The 18,880-nt window shown below is 36.6% G+C and overlaps 2 protein-coding genes across 2 annotated transcripts; one reads left to right on the forward strand and one right to left on the reverse strand.

Annotated features, from left to right (window-relative positions):
- Window positions 1-308: 308 nt before the first annotated feature.
- Window positions 309-12,633, reverse strand: LOC133668660 (uncharacterized). The gene is made up of 3 exons (XM_062088612.1): window positions 11,228-12,633; window positions 4,122-7,530; window positions 309-3,885 (listed from the first exon to the last, which is right to left on the reverse strand). The coding sequence occupies exons 2-3, from the start codon at window positions 7,466-7,468 to the stop codon at window positions 423-425; spliced, it is 6,810 nt and encodes a 2,269-aa protein (XP_061944596.1). The 5' UTR covers window positions 7,469-7,530; window positions 11,228-12,633; the 3' UTR covers window positions 309-422.
- Window positions 12,634-15,399: 2,766 nt separating this feature from the next.
- On the forward strand, window positions 15,400-16,359 carry LOC133668167 (uncharacterized). Its single transcript, XM_062087906.1, has one exon. The coding sequence runs from the start codon at window positions 15,543-15,545 to the stop codon at window positions 16,164-16,166; it is 624 nt and encodes a 207-aa protein (XP_061943890.1). The 5' UTR covers window positions 15,400-15,542; the 3' UTR covers window positions 16,167-16,359.
- The last annotated feature ends 2,521 nt before the right edge of the window (window positions 16,360-18,880 follow it).

Consider the following 18,880-nt stretch of genomic DNA (forward strand, 5'->3'; position numbering starts at 1 on the left):
TAAAACCAATAAACGTTGTCCACATCCAGTGTAATGCTTTGGATTTATAAGATACCATGTGTTGCGAGTCCATGACAACTAATATATTACCAATCATTATTCATGCTGTTAAAATGTAAATCCAAGACATCATTTGAATGATAGTTGTTCCAATTGTATGTTTGGGACTTGTTTGGTCATCTCTTTAAAGGGAATTGCTCTGAACATCATCATGAACAAATGATTGATTTATTTCATGGAAATCACAAACAAAATCAGTTCTTTTAAAATCTCATTTAAGAAGAATGGGTTCTCCTGTAAAAAAAGTTTGAAGGATCAAATTGTTGAGCCATTGAGATCATGCATGGGTTTTTGGTGAGGTATATGCAAAGAGAATTTCCTGGCCAAACTTTATTTAATTGATTATGATTGGATGAAACACATCATACATAATACTTTTTCACAGAATCAGAGTTCACAGGCCTAGATACATCATCTCCATCCATTCTAGTTAACAACAAAGCCCCTCCAGAGAATGCTTTCTTCACTACATACGGGCCTTCATAGTTTGGTGCCCACTTGCTTCTATCCTCACTTGGTAATGGTAAGATTTTTCTTAGTACAAGATCCCCTTCTTTGAATTCCCTTGGTCGGACTTTCCGGTCATATGCTTTGGCCATCCTTCTTTGGTATAACTGGTGATGACAAATTGCAGCCAACCTCTTCTCACTTATCATGTTTAGCTGCTCATATCTCACTTTAGCCCATTCAGCTTCTTCTAGTTCAGATTCCATTAGTACTCTCAAAGATGGAATTTCTACTTCCAAAGGCATCACCGCCTCCATCCCAAATACTAATGAGTAAGGTGTAGCTCCAGTAGATGTCCTTACTGCTGTGCGATACGCATGTAGAGCAAAGGGAAGCATCTCATGCCAATCCTTATAAGTGACTACCATCTTCTGGATAATCTTCTTGATATTCTTGTTTGCAGCTTCGACAGCACCATTCATCTTCGGTCTGTAAGGAGATGAGTTTGAGTGTTTAATTTTCCACTTCACACACAATTCTGTGATTATTTTCCCATTAAAATTTTGGGCGTTGTCGGTCACTATCTTCTCAGGTGAACCGTACCGACAAATCAAATCTTTCTCAATGAAACACTTGACCACCTTTTGAGTTACATGAGCATAAGAGCTGGCCTCCACCCACTTTGTGAAATAATCAATGGCTACTAAGATAAATTGATGCCTATTGCTGGCCTTTGGGTTGATTGGGCCAATCACATCTATTCCCCACATTGCAAATGGCCATGGTGATGTCATATTGAACAGATGAGCTGGAGGTGCATTTATCTTATCACTATACACCTGACATTTATGGCATTTTCTGACATAATCAATGCAATCTTTCTCCATGGTCATCCAGAAGTATCCAGATCGTTGCAGTTGTCTGGCCATCATATGCCCACTTGCATGAGTTGCACAAATTCCTTCATGAATTTCTTGCAATGCTACCTTAGCTTCGATTTCATCTAGACATCTTAGTAAAGTCCCATTGAATGATCTTTTATATAGAATTTCTCCATCCAGGTAAAATTCCATGGCTAAACGTCTCAAGGTCTTCATATCTGCTTTAGATGCCCCCAAGGGATACTCTTGATATTGGATAAACCGCTTGATGTCATAAAACCATGGGTTCCCATCTACTTCTCCTTCAATTGCACAACAATGAGCTGGAAAATCTCTAATCTCAATGCAGATTGGTTGTACCCTGATGCCGTAATCAGTTTTGGCCATAGAGGCTAAGGTTGCCAAAGCATCAGCAAACTGGTTTTTGTCTCTTCCCATATGGGTAAAATCTATCTCATCAAAGCCCTCGGTCAGTTTTGAGAGATATTGTTGATAAGGTATCAATTTTTCTTCTTTGGTCTGCCATTCGCCTTTCACTTGACAGATTATTAACATTGAATCCCCATAGACATCAAGCTTCTTTACCTTCATCTCTAAAGCAGCTTCTAAGCCAAGGATACAAGCCTCATATTCAGCAGTATTGTTAGTGCATTCAAATTGTAGCTTGATTGAGATGGGATATTGCTTCTTATCAGGTGAGATTATCACAGCCCCTGCTCCATTGCCAGATACATTCACTGCCCCATCAAAATACATGATCCACCAATCATTCTTCTCTTTGTCTTCTTCGACTATTAACACATCCTCATCCGGAAAGTCAAATTTCAAAGGCTCATAATCTTTGATAGCATTATCTGCTAAATGATCAGCAATTACACTTCCCTTTACAGATGTTCTTGTCTTGTATACAATGTCATACTCTGCCAACATTACTTGCCACCTTGCTATTCGGCTTGACAAGTAAGGTTTCTCAAAGATGTACTTAAGTGGATCCATTTTTGAGATCAACCAGGTGGTATAATACAACATATATTGTCGAAGACGCTTCGTACTCCACACAAGGGCACAACATAGCTTCTCAGTCATAGTATATCTGGATTCACAATCGGTAAACTTCTTACTCAGATAATAGATAGCTTGCTCCTTTCTTCCAGACTCATCATGTTGTCCTAACACACAGCCCATTGCTACCTCGGTTACTGTCAAATACAAGATCAAAGGTCTTCCAGGCACAGGTGGCACTAACAAAGGTGGATTCTGTAAGTATTGCTTTATTTTGTCAAAAGCCTCTTGACAGTCTTTATCCCATGTACCAGGATTCTTTTTTCGAAGCAACCGAAAGATTGGCTCACATGTTGTTGTTAACTGAGATATGAATCGGGCGATGTAGTTTAAACGTCCTAAGAAGCCTCTTACTTCTTTCTCAGTTTTAGGAATTGTCATAGCCTGAATTGCTTTCACTTTATCAGGATCGACCTCTATTCCTTTATTGCTTATCACAAATCCCAGCAACTTTCCAGACTTTACCCCAAATGAGCATTTTGCAGGATTCAGCTTCAACTGATACTTCCTTAGTCTATCAAATAATTTTCTTAGAACCTGAACATGATCTTCTCCATTCTTAGACTTGGCAATCATATCATCCACATACACTTCAATCTCTTTATGCATCATATCATGGAAAAGTGTCACCATTGCCCTTTGATATGTGGCTCCAGCATTCTTTAACCCGAATGGCATCACTTTGTAACAAAATGTTCCCCATGGTGTGACAAAAGTGGTCTTTTCTTTATCTTCTTCAGCCATTTTAATCTGGTTATACCCGGAGAATCCGTCCATGAAGGAATAAGTTGAACTCTTAGCAGCATTGTCCACCAGAACATCTATGTGAGGCAAAGGAAAATCATCCTTGGGACTAGCTTTGTTTAGATCCCTGAAGTCTACACATACTCTGATTTTGTCATCCTTTTTTGGGACTACCACTATGTTAGATACCCATTGAGGGTATTTAATAACTTCTAGAAAACCGGCATCCCACTGCTTCTCTATCTCTGCTTTGACCTTGAGTAGAATATCCGGGCGAGTTCTTCTCAATTTCTGCTTAACAGGTTTACATCCTTCTATCAGAGGCACTCTGTGTACTACAATATCAATGTCTAGACCAGGCATATCTGCATAAGACCAGGCAAACACATCCGTATACTCTTGTAGTAGTGCTGTTAAACTACATCTTTCTTCTGTGGTAATCAGAGTTCCAATCTTTAGCTCTCTTTTATCTTGCTCTGTGCCTACATTTATCACCTCTAATTCTTCTTTTGCAGGTTTCCAAGCATGGTCAGACTGTTCTGCCCGTCTAGTAAACTCCTTCATATCATCTTCATTCCATTCCTCTTCATCCATTGCAATCACATCCTTATCAAAGTTTGGCCATTCATTTTCAATGCAATATGTTTGTGGATTTATGGAGGATTCACTTTTAGAATTCCTGAAAGCGGAAGGTGTTTATAGTGTAAATGCATATCTTGTAGTCAAACAAAGCAAAATAAGGTAACAAATGTTGAGGAAAATGCACGATCTCAATAATATTTAGAAGTTGGCTCAATAATTATAAAAAGACCTTATGTTGACATCTTGAGCCAAGATTTCCAACAAGGTACAAAAACACAAAGGAAACTTCAAAGGAAAGCACACAAAGCACATAAAAGCGAATATAAGTAGACGCTTAATCATTACTTCTTGAAAACAACTGGGGCTTCTTCAATCTCCCAATTCTGGAATACTTCCTCAACTGAAAGCTTTCGCACAAAGATATTGGTTGGAGCCTCTTCTAGAGAGTGGACAGTTAACTGAGGTAACAGTTCATCTTCTTCTGTTGTTTTCGGCTCATCATTATAATTCCAGCCTTTTCCTTCACCTTCCTCTACATTGTTGATATCCATGACGACAAGTTTCTGTCCCAAGACTTCTATCATGTTTTCAGGTTTCATTACATATGCTGACTTTGGGAAAGAAACATGGATGGGTGGGATTACAATGTCTTCTTCTTCTGGCTTTCTTCCTTCCATTCTGGCCAACCTTCTTTCTCGCTTAATCCTAGCAGCTCTCTTGTAATCATCTTTCTTAGGCTTAAAGCCAAGCCCAAACCTCTGATCAGCAGCCTTAACTTTCATCATGTTGACTCCCTTAAAACTTCCAGTAAGTGAAGCATTCTGGAATGGTAGCCCATGTTTCAAAAAGCACTTAGCTATCATTCTGGAAGTATTAGAAATAATTGGTCTTCTCAGCACCGTATTCTCTGGTACCCATTCAGTGTTCACAATCTCGAAGGCATGGAGATTTCCATCTTTACAATCTTCTGCTTCAATATAGGGGACTGACACATTCCTTATCATGGACAAGGTTTCTTCTGCCTTAACTTTCACTAAAGTACCATTGATAATGTACTTAAGACATTGGTGTAGAGATGATGTCACAGCCCCAGAGGCGTGTATCCATGGTCTTCCCAATAACATGCTATATGAAGGATGTATATCCATTACTTGTAGGGTTACCAAAAACATCTGAGGCCCTACAAACAATTCAATGTCAATGGTCCCTATTACCTGTCTAGGGGAACCATCATATGCTCTAGCTGTCATAGTGCTTGGCCTCATATAAGTAGCATCAATTGGCATCTCATCTAGCATATGCCTTGGTAGCACATTCAGAGCTGAACCATTATCCACAAGCACTTTGCCAATCAGACAGTCCTTACATTTCACGGTGATGTACAAAGGCTTGTTATGCCCAGTCCCTTCCGGGTCTAGCTCATCTTCAGTGAAGTATAAGTAATTAGAGGCTTGAATTCTTCCCACCAAATGTTCCATTGTATCCTGAGTAATATCTTGGGGCACATATGCTTCATTCAACACCTTTTGCAATTCTTTACGGTGTAATTCAGAACTCAAGATAAGTGACATTAAAGAGATTCTAGCAGGAGTTTTCTTCAACTGATCTACCACACTATACTCACTATGCTTCATCAACTTCAGAAATTCATTAGACTCATCTTCACTTATAGGTTTGTTCACTTCCATACCTTTAAAAGCATCAACTATTTCTTTTCCTTTAGCTTTCCTCTGCCTCTCCAATTCTTCTGGTGTAAAACACCGACCACTTCGAGTTAAACCACCGATTTCAGTATGGAAGATAGGAGTAGGATCCTTAATGTTGAAAGAATATCCATAATTGTAAGGCATTGTGTTATAACTTCCACTATTTATGCACACAGGTTTGGTCAGGATTAGTTTTGGTGGACCACCCACAGTTGGTTGGAGTCTACAAACCTCCACTTTTTTCTCCTGACGGCCTATCATCCCAATTTCACTGCTTTCTTCTTCACTCTCTATCCTTATCATGCCGAAAGTCAGCATCCTTTTCACTTCCTGGTGAAATTCTTGACAATCATCAATGTGATGTCCCACCTCGCCATGAAACTTACAGTAATTATTTCCATTCATCACTGGTTCAACCTCAGGTAAATATCCAGACTGTACCATCATATCATACAGTCTTTCCATGGAAACCTTCAAAACTCTTTCCTTCTTACCCTCTACTGCTACAGCATTTACCCCTCCACTACTTGCAGCATGATTGGGTAAAGGGTTAGAATTCACATTCGGTGCATCATCAAAAGTTATCCATCCAGCTTTTATCAATTGCAGAAGCTTGTTTTTAAATGCATTACAGCTTTCAATGTTATGCCCAGCAATGCCAGCATGATACTCACATGTCAGATCCGGCTTATACCAATTTGGGTATGGAGGTTGCAGTGGGGTTAAGGGAACAGGAGCCACTTGCCCAATACTCAACAACTTTGAATACATTTCTCCCAAGGGAAGTGGTAATGGTGGCAATCGTTCTTGGGTTCTTTGAAAGTTCCTTCTTGGAGGATTAACAATTTGGTTACTTTGTTGGTCATTTGGTGGGTTTTGTTGGTTGGTAGGGAAAGGCTTAGTGAAGTTTACACTTGCAACTTGTTGGGTAGGTATTTGGAAGTTATAATGATGGTAATTTTTCTTCTTACCCTTATACACTCCTTCCACGTTGTTTACCTCAGAATCCTTCTTTTTCCCAATAAAGCCTTTCTTCTCAGTAGGCTCTACCATTCTCCCTATTCTTATTGCTTGTTCTATCCTCTCAGCGATAGTTACGGCATCATAGAAATGTTGAGCTGAACTACCCACTAGGTGTTCAAAGTAAGGAGATTTAAAAGTGTTGGAAAACAAAGTGACCATTTCTTTTTCTAACAAAGAGGGTTGCACATGAGATGCTTTTTCACGCCATCTCAAAGCATATTCTCTTACAGTCTCTTTGTTGCCCTTCTCCATGACTAACAAGCTTGACCTGTCCGGGGCTACCTCCATGTTGAATTTATACTGCTCCACAAAAGCTTTTACCAAATCTTTCCACTTTTTGATCTTGGTATTATCCAGCCTTGTATACCAACTTAGTGCCGATCCAGAAAGACTGTCTTGAAAGAAATGGATGAGAAGTTTCTCATCATTCACTACTTCTGCCATCTTATTGCAATAAGATTTAAGATGTGTGACTGGGCATTCAGTTCCAGTATACTTGATGAATTCTGGTACCCTAAATTCTTTAGGTACAACTACATTTGGAACTAAACACATCTCTGCCGCATGAACAGGATCATATAAGTCTGCCCCTTCGACTGCCCTCAATCTGTCTTCTAGAGCGGTCAACTTCTCATAATCAACATGTTTAGAGAATTTCATCATACGTGGGTCATCAGCTGTCAAGTTTACAGTAACCGGCACTTGTGCTGGTGGAACATTGGTAGTGGACTGTTGTTCAAATAAAGAGGGATTTGCCCCTAAATTTTGAGACGTGAATACAAAAGGAGCTGCTGGCATAGATCCAGATGGAGTTGCGACTGCTGGCTGAGTAGAGGTATTTTCTATGGACTTGGATGCTAGGGCCTGCTCGAGTAGACTTGTAAGTCGTGTAATATCATTTTTCATGCTCTCCAACTCCCTTTGGTAATGAGCCTCTAGATGTGCTCTTTCTTCGTTCTCCATTATTTTCCTTCGTAGTCGAGTGTAATGAATTTTATGGTCTTTTGGGGGACCTATATTTCAACCTGAGTGAATGCGAGAAAAATAAATGAAATGCACAAATGGAATGCAAAATGCCATATGACTTATGCATGCTTGTTATTTGTTTCAAGGTTTCCTTATGACGAGGAATAGACCAGATCAGATTCTCTTCAGAAAGTTCTCACTGAGGACTCCAAACCTACAGGGACTTGAACCGATTTAGGGGAGAAATTTGATGCCATAAATCAGAATCAAAATAAACATTTCTCATAACAAAAAGATGATGAAATTGCCTTTTATTAATTGATAATATTAAAAGTACAATAAGTCAATCTTTCCAAAGCCTTGGACCGTCATATGCTGAGATCTCATTAATTCCATCTCTGATTAACCCAAAAAACTGATGGAATTCATTTCTGGTCATTGGCTCACCATCTGCTACTTGTTGGGCTAGGCCTCGTAACCCTAAAGCATAATTCTTGGCATCATCTGCTTGTACATGATAGCGCATAGCTTCAGAAGCCCAACGTTCTGCTTCTCTTTCTGCATTTTCTTTTTCCGATGATAAGGTTTGCTCAACAGAAAGCAAATGGTCGACATGCTTATCCAAATTGGCAATGACTAAATCTTGATTTTGATGTTGCTCTTGAAGTGATTCATTTTTCTCTTCCAATTTTAATACCATTTCCTCGGCTTTTGATGCTCTTTTAACCCATCTCTTCATGTTGACATCTTGCTTTCTCTTATCTTCTGACAAAAGTACATATTTTTCTTGTAATTGCTGGAACTGAAGTTGTTGATGTTGTAGCTGAGCTGACAAGTCATCCTTTTCTTGTTTTATGATAGCCAAAGTTGTCTCTCGAGTGGCTAGATTAGATTCTAACTTTCTTTTTTTAGCCCATAACTCTTCTACTTCAGCATTCAAATTTAGGTTATAAGATTCTTGTTGGGCACGGACTTCTTCGTGTATGTCCTCAGCAGACTGAATCAAAGACCTGGGTGGCCCTTCAAAAGGAGGAACTTTGTACCCTTTCCCTCTCTTCTTTTGCCATATTGGATATCCTTCAGTTGTTTTTCCTTCTACTCTCTTGGCAGAAGTAACCCTACCAGGATGTTTCCATGCCTTCTTCACTGACCCCAATAATTTCTTTGAGGTCTTGAAATCTTCATAAAATGTTCCCAGTTTGGTAGTCCTTGGAATAAACTGCTCAAATCCAAACTGTCGTAAGACCATGTTGGGACAGTAACTAATACAGCAGCGGGCTCCTATCAACGGGACCCATGGGTACTCACCACAGTATGCCAGATAAGATTTGAAATAAGAATATCGACTTCTCCAATGAAATGGAGATTTACTTAGACTCAAGAACATTGATTCCCATGTGGTTCTTCCTACTTCATGCAAGTGTTTTTCAGCAAAATTCTCCAGCTGAGAATAAAGATGCCATGGGGTACCAACCAAACCTGAAATCTTCCCCTCGATCATATGACTCACAGTCCAGACAAATAACAACTGCAAACAACATCTTAAACGACCCCTTCCGGCTTTTCTACAATAATTCAAGGATGAGAAAGTTTCTGCCAATATTGCTGTAGCAGGGTTAATTTTAAGGGCCGCCACATTTTTGAATACATTAACAGCCTCAAAATCGATCATCCCCTCGGCAGATGGGAAAAGAACCAAACCATATATGCCTAAGGCCAAAATTCTCAATCGAATTTCATTGCTTTCATCATGTAATCTCCTCTTGAATATGGCTTCTAGTTCATTCCAAAACCAACCTTGGCTATTTCCTCGTTTAGTTGCATGTGATTTTGCTAGTTGACAGTCTGTCTGGGTAATCCAAGCAAAGTTAGAAAGTGCATGCTCTATAGGTGTGTAAAAGTACACCTTTTCTGACTTGGGACAATTTAGCAGGGATTCATACTCCTCGATAGTAGGAGTCATATCCACAGTATCAAATGTGAAGCACCGATATTCTGGATCCCAAAACCCTATCATGGCCTGAAAACAAGCATGTTGGACCCTAATCTTCAGTAAATATGATAGATCCCCATATTGTTTCTGAAAAGTGATTTGATCATGAGAGGATAACTTTTCCCAGCAATCTAGCAGTTGTCCTGTACCAAGTGGTCTGTCATCTAATTTAACATGCTCTGGCAACTGAGACTCAAATTCTGATGGCAAACAATCCCCTTCATCATGTTGGCTCAATTCTGATCTGGTCAAAAATTCCTCAATAGTATTGCCTTTTTCCATCTCACACTTCCTATAAGGATCGGTGGAGATTTAATGAGAATATGAAATGTATATGAACATGTATGTGAATGCATTGACATTTGTTTGTGTCTTAAAGGGTATATCCTAATTGATAGGATCTAGCTTATAAGATTTGGTTCGGTTTAATCTATCCTTAAAGATATTCTTTGGTTCTTAGATTGCCCGAATTACCCATGGAGTAATCGGCCTCTTAACCTTATACAACATGAGTATGGGAAAAAATTTCCACAATACCCGTTGCATAGGGTGAGTTACAATCCAAGCGAAAGTCCAAATGAGCATCAGTGGACATAAGTCACACTTGCCACCTGAATCTTTCTTTTCTAATCTTAAAAAGGACAAGCTCGGGTCCAGAGCTTTTTTTGTTCACCGTCAAGTGTGTGAAGACATAAATAAATAAACATGCATGCATGTGGCAATATGAAAAATTAAAAAGAATCACAGTAGATATTGCATAAAATAAATACTGCAAATAAAATAAATACCCAAAAATAAATAGCAATAAGAAAAAAAATAAATGAAAAGCAAACACAAGCAGTTGGCTCAACCCTAAGTCCCCAGTGGAGTCGCCATTCTGTCGATACACGACGTCGGGCGACGGCTCCCGCTTTTTTGTTTTATTTAACAAAAAGGGTTTTTTTCTCGATTGGGGGAAACAAAGATTTTATTGGAGTCGCCATCTAGTAATTTGAGGGAACTAGAAATCCCAAATTAGACACTGGTTCCAGAGAGTCGGGTACGGGGTTAGTTATGATTAAGGGAAGGTAGACACCACCCTTAAAACATCCTTTCAAAAGAAAGGTTACCCTTACTTGTGTGTTTTTTATTTGATTCAAATGCTATTATATTTTGGGCTTATTGGTAATTATTTTAAAATGATTAACGTCGGTCCCTAAAAATAGGAGACACGTTAAAATGACATCAGTCCCTAAAAATTAGGAGACTTGTCTAAAATACTGACGTTTATCCCTAAAAAGGAGAGTTACGTCTGGGTTACCAAAAGAAATAATAGATATTGGCAATTTACCTTTTTTAAAATGATTAACGTCGGTCCCTAAAAATAGGAGACGCGTTAAAAATGACATCAGTCCCTAAAAATTAGGAAACTTGTCTAAAATATGACGTTTTAACCCTAAAAAGGAGAATTACGTCTGAATTACCAAAAGAAAAAAAAATGAAATAATCCATATTTGTGATATTTACATTTTTGACATCGGTCCTTTTAAAAAAGAGACGTGTCGAAAAATAATATTTGTTTATAAAAATAAATTTTATTTTGATATTATTGAGAAATGGATATAACCATATTCGAGAATTGGGCTTTGGATCCACGAACAATAATATGATAGAATGGGTGCGGGAACCACGTTGTTTTTTATATTTTTTTGTTTTATTGTTTTTTTACATGCAAGAAAATTTATATACAAAATAAAAAATGTTAGAAATCTCAAAAAATTTACCTGAGTATCACTGTATAGGTAAAAGACTGAAATACCCTCGAAATTCTCCGAAAATTACGGAAATGCCACTGGCGGCGCGTGTGACTCACGCGCGGCTACTGTTGGCGGCGGCGAAATTTCCCGGCGAGATTTCTGTCCAAACGACGGTCGATCCTGGTAGATCTGAGGACGAGGATTCTGATGGCGGTGGTATCGTCGGTCGTTGATGGCTGACGAAGGAGAATCGACGACTTGAAGCTTCGGTGGCCGCCGACAATCGCGGCCTTTTTCCGGCCAGATGAGGCGGATAAAACGCTGAAAACCACCGGGGTTTTTCTTTACAGAAGGGGATAAACCTTTCTGTGGTGGTGCGGAGGCAAGAGGTGGCCGGAAAGTGGAGATCGGATGAGAGAGAGAACGTCGCCGGCGAGAGGAGAGAGAGGCTCCGAGATTACGTTACAGTGTGAACGCGTGTATGGTACACCGGTACCACGGAACACTGTACGCCGTTGGATCTCGGATGGAATGATCGGATGGCTGTGATTGGCTAGATTAGCAGATTGAACGAACGGTCTGGATGAGCAGAGCGTTGATCTGGTGTGTGGCGGTGCACAGAAATCTCGGTGCACCGGCTGACGTGGCGCAACGAGATCAAATCTTGGAATATTTCAACGGCTGAGATATATCGGGATATATTTGGTATTTTTCAAATTGTTTTTTTTTAAAAACAATATCCTACTCTCGTTAAGAAAAACTAGAAAAAAATACAGCAGTTTCAATTCTTTCTTCTTTCTTTCGTTCTTTTTTTTTTTTCCCTCCTCTCCTTCTTCTTCCCGCTCTCGTGGCTATTTATAGCCAATGAGTAGGGGACAAATCACATCCACCTTTCATCTACCCCAAATAAAAAAATATATCAACATAACTACTACATGCATAATTGAACTACTCCGTTGAAAAAAAAAATACTTTGAATTATTGATTTTTTGTTTTATTATATATAATAATAAATATTTATATAGATAAAATTAAAACTCAAATCAGTATTAGAAAAAGCCCGACTTAACCGCTAAAAATCAATTTTAATTACCGAAAATTATGTTGAAACACTGAGAAAAAAACTTCTGATGGGTATCAACCCCGTGAACCGGGTTTTGGTCGAAAATGATGGTTTTTGACCCGAAACAGCCCGAAACTCAGTTTTTACCCTGGTCGACATGGTTTGACCCGTATTGACCCGGTGGACTTGGTTTTGGTCAAAAATGACGGTTTTGACCCGAAATGGCCCGAAACTCATTTTTTACCCCGGTCGACATGGTTTGACCCGTATTGACCCGGTGGACTCGGTTTTGACCCAAAATGACGGTTTTGACCCGAAACGGCCCGAAACTCATTGTTTACCCTGGTCGACATGGTTTGACCCGTATTGACCCGGTGGACTCGGTTTTGATGGAAAGATGCGGTTGACTTGAGAAAAGTATATTTTTAAATTTTTAAACTTTTTTCTTAATTTTTTTGGATTTTTATAAATAATAATAGAAATAAAATAACATTCGAGAAAATCTTGGTGGATCCAAAATTGGGTTACAACACTCTTTCTCCTCAAGTTTGGTTGGGCCTAGGATTTAGGCTTCTTTACCCTTTCTCTTATTTCTGTTCATTTTTGCCTTTTTCTTCCTTTCAAGCTTAATTGGACTGAAGGTATGAGACTAGTTGGACCCTTCCTTCTTCCTTTTTTTTTTCATTACTTTCCTCCTCTTATTTCTTCCTTTCTTCCCTTAGGCTCAATTGAGCCCATGGTGTGTGCCCGGTTGGGCCCTTCCTTCTCCCATTTCCTTCCTTTTAAGCTTGGTTGTGTCAAGGTTATGAGCGTGGCTAGACCCTTTATCCTTCTTTCTTTTCTCTCATTCTCTCATTTCATTTCATTTCCTTTCTTTCATCGAACTCTGTTTGGCCTTCCTTCTTCTTCTTTCTTCTCGCTCTCTCCTTTTCTTTCCTTTCTTCCCTCGAGCTTAGATAGATCGAGTATGTTGGCCTAGTTAGGCCTTTTTTTCTCTCTCTCCTTCTCTCTCCTTTTTTTCCTTGAGCCCAATTGGGTCAAGGATTTGGGCTTAATTGGGCCCTTATTTCTTCCCTTTTATTTTTCTTCTTTCTCCTCCTCCTCTTCTCCTTTTCACTTACTTCTCCTTAAGGCCAGTTGGGCTAAGGTAAGGGCTTGGTTGGGCCTTTCCTTTTTTTCTTCTCCTGATCCGGTGTTGTTCTAATTTTATCTTGACCCCATCACCTACTACAATACTTTTAAGTTCGGGGTTCGAGTCAGAATAGAGAATTAGTGTGCTTAGTAAAATGCTTTATAGAGTTAGCTATATTTGAGATAACAGCCTATAAGAAAGTAAGCTGACATATTCCAAGAGTGGTATCCACAAAATACGGCGAAATAAATCGCTTGGCTCACGCTTTAATTTCACAACCCCTTTCCTATTCGTTGTCTTCATTCTAGCTAGTGCTACATTTACAAGCCAAAATCAACATATGCAACCTCCAGAATCCAAAATAATGTTAATGGATAGCACCAACATTCTTTAAGGAATTGAGAAATTAAATTAATTATGTGTTTTTGATGCAATGGCCATTTTAATTTTATGTACTTTTCATTTCCTTGACAAAATCAATTGTCATAAAACTTTTTATGCATGATATTCATTATTAAATTTATATTTGATTTAATGTGTGATTTTAAAAAAAAATTAATGGGTGTCCGGACCAGCTTGTGCACACCTCGACTAATCCCACAGGCCCTGAAATTAACGATTATATAGCCCTTTACCGGCTCTGAAGTTTATAAACTTAAACTGGTAATTTTTAAAGAACAAACTCAAAACCTGACAAGTTAAACCGATTTATATCTTAGTCAATGCAAAAAAAAAAAAAAAAACAATAGTGTCACTTTTGCTATCACATGGCCTTTTATTCTATGACTTCATAATCACTTTCAATCGACGAACCTTCTTTAACAGAAATAATTACACAGAAAATTAAATTACAATATCTGTATTTTCTGGACCACAATATCTATTAATTAATAATCTTAGATATATAACGTCGTCCATCACGGGTGCCTTTCACGCCATTCTCATTACTGTGGACAAAATGTGGAACCTAAGGGCCTTGTTGGTTCATCAAAAAGAAGAAGAAGAGAGGCTTGTAAAGGAGTGGCTGTGGTAACTGATGTGATCTAATTATTGGGAAAGTTAATGGCGACGTTTTTATTCCATTTCTTACAATATATTTACTTAATTTATATCGAATTCCTTAATCCTGTTGTTTTTCCAAAAATAATTATAATTATTACAAATATATAAATGATATAACTTTATGAAGTATCGATATTTACCGGTTAAAGGAATATTTCTATGAATAATTTGGTGTCGTGGGGGTGATGACAACAGCATTTGAGGTAAATGTACAGATTCTAGTGATCTGCATTAACTTGCTCATAAATTTGAAGTTATTTCTTTGATCATCATGCACGCAGGCATGTATTTTTAATTACATACTCAAAGTCTTGATATTTGTTTTTGCGTGTATAAATATTTTTTTTAAAAATTATTTTTTTATTTTAAATTAATTTGTTTTTATTTTTTTTATTGTTTTGATGGATTGATGTTAAAAATAAAATTTAAAAATATAATAAAAATATTATTTTAATATATTTTAAAATAAAAAATATTTTAAAAATAATCACAATCATAATATAAAATTAACTCTTAAACATAAGGGATAAAACATCACCCGAACACAAATTACTTTTTACTTTGATTAAAAAAAAACTCTTATATAGAAAATAAATAAATAAATAAAATAAAAGGGAAAGAATGGAACTTGCATTGAATATTATGATTGAGATATCACCATCATATTTAGTCAGTGTTTGGTACTGTGGTTAAAAAATATTTTTTAAAAAATTAATTTTTTTATTTAAAGTTAATATGTTTTTGATATTTTTAAATATTTTAATATATCAATATCAAAAATAATTTTTTTCAAAAAATAAAAACCATTAGATTTCATTTTTTACGTTTTCCTTTTCTTTCCCCTGCTATTTGACATCAATTAATGCCGTCGGGTCGTTTTTGTTTATCATTTATATTTTCTCCAAAAATTTTATGTTCCAAAAATAGTGGCATTAAACAACAAATTGCAAGACTTCTCCTCTCTTTGGATTTATAAAATGCATGTAGCAGAGTAGTTCAAGAGAAAGAAAGAAAAAATAGAGTTGAAGAGTCTGACAACAAAAGGTGCGTCTCTTCTCTCTCTCTCTCTCTCTCTCTCTAAAGTTATGGGTTCCTCAGCAACTCTCAGCGACCGTGCCCAAAATGTTCTAAAAGAATGGGACACCACATTTCCGGCTACAAAAACTGCTTCTTCCCTCCGAACCGCGTCTTTCTCCTCCTTCTCCTCCTCGTCACTCTCATCGTGCTCATCTTTGTATATTCTTGATGATTCACCCCTTAGTACGGCCACCCCACTTCGATTTTCCGGTGTTCCGTTTTCTTGGGAACGTTTGCCTGGAATTCCTAAGAAACAAAGTTACAAGAAAAAGGACTCTTCTTCATTAACGGAACTCCCATTGCCTCCTCCTGCTGCTTCCACATCAATCTCCAAAAGATTCAATTCCGGGGAGATTGGGATTCGAAAGAAAAACAGCAATGATAGTTTTCGAAGGGATCCATTTTTTGCTGCATTGGTTCAATGCTCAAAGGATGACGATGATGATGAGCAAGACTTGTCCAATAATAACTTTTGGGGTGGTCCTAAGGTATCAAGGCGCACTAGTGACAGGTTTGGTTTTATAAATCTCTACACTTCTTGCAAAAAAACTTGTGCTGTTTCTGAGTCAATAGTATATCTTCCAAGATCAAGCAGGACATCATATGATCGAATCAGTCGCCGTTCTCGCTGAATTTGCAGGATCATCATCTCCTGGAATTTGTGTTCATGTTCTCATAAAATCAAGTACTTAATTTATATTTGTCTAGTTTTGCTTTCTTGGCTATGCATGTGAGGGCAAGTATTGTCCCAAAAACCAAAAGTTATTATATTATATGTTAATATAACCTCGAAGAATGAAGGGGCCAGTAGCTTGCTTTGTTTAATGAATGAATTGCAATGTCTTAACTTATGTTCTGTATGTTATCTTACCAAGATTTTGTATTACACATAGCATCTTTGCTGTCTTTCATGTGATATTAAGAGAACATGAGTGAAGCTTACATTACAACATATGAGTGCAAAGAAAGGAACATATAATTCTGAGGGGTGTAGTTTAACTAATTCAATCTTGAGTTTGCTCTTTAAAAGTTACTAGTTTAAGTTTTACAAACCTTAAATTCACTGGAGGTTTATATTGTTATTAACTTTAGGGCATGTGAGATTAGTCAAGATAAATACAAGTTAGTTCGAACACTAACATTAATTAAAAAAAAAACAAAAGACCACGTAAGAGGGACAACTTGCTTATTAATTTGACTTTGTGTAATGTAATTAATTTCTATATATTATTTTCAAGTTTTGACACATTATTGGTATCATGGTGTGTATTGGGATCCGATGGGTCCAATTGGAGGTTGTTAATTAATTAAGCTACCCTCAATTGGGATTGGCTGTCTCTGGATCTCTGGATATATATATATATATATATATATATATATATATATATATATATATATATATATATATATATATATATATATCAACTCATTTTTTATAGGATTTATTGGTGGTTGTATAATACTAAAATATGGACTGATGAGGAGCTAACTATAACCGCAGAAAGTTAAAATTTGTCTCATTTTACCTAGCTTGAAGCACTTTGGGGGTCAAAAGTTTGAACACCCAGCTAGGTCTCCAAATTATTCTCCAAACCCAATTCATTGGTTTGGCACAAGTAGAAACATCATTATCTTGATCAGGAATCTAATTATAATGGAGATTATATCACAAAGAGGTTTTTAATTGATTAATTTGCTTCATGCACATCTAATTTGTGGTCTCTAATTAGTGTCCGGTGGTTACATTTAAAAAGATACACAAAATCTAATGACTTAATATCCCCGGATACCATCATGATTAAGCATCTAGCATCCAAAATTACATATTGAAAAAAAAAATTGCTGTTCATTGTTCACAAGGAAGAAATATTGCTCAAATGCTAAGAGGGTTCATGCTTTTCATTTTTGATTTACATGGAAAGTGACGAGATTGTAAATTCTTACAGACACACGAGCTTTTATATTTTAGATGAGGTGACTGGGTTTTTTTTTTTTATTGAAGATTCATTGAGCTCTGTATGTGGTTTGTAGAGATTATAAAGAAGATTTTAGTGGGAGTTTTAGGAAGAAAGTTATAAATTATTTTTAAAATGTTTTTTATTTTAAAATATATTAAAATAATATTTTTTATTTTTAATATCATTACATTTAAATGATTCAAAAATATCAAGCTAAAAAATATTTAAGAATTTTAAAATATATGATTGGATTGTAATGCTAAATAAAGCCAAAGAGTGTAATCTAATAATAATAATAAAAAAAAAAGAAATGGTATCATAATTATTTTTATAGTCGCGAACCTTCCTAACCTGAATGGGAAAGAAGGAGGAAGTGCGGAGGCCATAAGAGGCAATCATTTAACGTCATAATTGGTGGATTCCTGTTGAGGTGAAGGGATGACGTCAGTTGCACAGTCTACTTGCCAATATCACCCTTTAACGTCGTCTAATTAGTTCCTTTATAGCAGGATAAAAATTCATGCGTTCAATGCTCGGTAAGATTCATACTAGGAATCGTTTGTCATTTTCTTTTGATATATTCTAGTCAGATGACTCGCGTAATATTGCAACTCAATTGTTTTTTTATAAAAAATATTAAAAAAATTAAGATTTAAAAGTGTTAAGTCTTTTTATAAAACTATATCTAAGAATCTTGGGTTTGACTGCAACGCCTAATCCAAAAGTAATATTTATAATATTAATAACATTAAACTTGCATAATCTAAGTTTAAGTGGGTTTGACTGCAATACTAGATCCAATAACCTTGGATGTGGGTTTAACTACAATATTGCATCATAAAAGTGTGATAATTAAATAGATTAAAATAAAAAACATAGGAAAAAAAACCAACATAACTAGGTTAACCCTTCAAATCAGGCTAACCCGTCAAACCGGGAATCCGTGTCATGAAAGTTTGATAATTAAATAGAAAAAAATTTAACATTAACAAACTAAAATAAAAAAAAATTAATTAAAAAGGAAAAAAACAAAAACAAACAAAAGGCATCGGCCTTTTCACTGTGAACTATAATTTGCAATTCGCAGTTAAAGACATAAAAAAAAAAGCAAAAAGAAAAAAACTAACTGGGTTAAAAGAAAAAAAACATATAGCAAGAAAAAAACTAATAAAGAAAAAGAAAAAAAATCTAAATTAACTGGGTAACTCGTCAAACTTGAGATCCGTGTTATGAAAGTCTGATAACTAAATAGAAAGAATTTTAATATCAACAAACTAAATTACAAAAAATTAATTAAAAAGGGAAAAACAAAGAAGAAAAAACCTATACATAGAAAAAAAACTAATGAAGAAAAAGAAAAAAAAAATCTGAATTAACTGGGCTAACCC

The sequence above is a fragment of the Populus nigra genome, chromosome 11, assembly GCF_951802175.1.
Source record: "Populus nigra chromosome 11, ddPopNigr1.1, whole genome shotgun sequence".
Classification (NCBI taxonomy): Eukaryota; Viridiplantae; Streptophyta; class Magnoliopsida; order Malpighiales; family Salicaceae; genus Populus; species Populus nigra.

Bases quoted from the DNA above. Each gene is read 5' to 3' on its own strand.
- LOC133668660 (XM_062088612.1), bottom strand. From the start codon at position 7,468: ATGGAGAACGAAGAAAGAGCACATCTAGAGGCTCATTACCAAAGGGAG. The intron at 3,886-4,121 runs GTAATGATTAAG...ACTATAAACACC, and splicing joins GCCCCAGTTGTTTTCAAGAA to TTCCGCTTTCAGGAATTCTA.
- LOC133668167 (XM_062087906.1), top strand. From the start codon at position 15,543: ATGGGTTCCTCAGCAACTCTCAGCGACCGTGCCCAAAATGTTCTAAAA.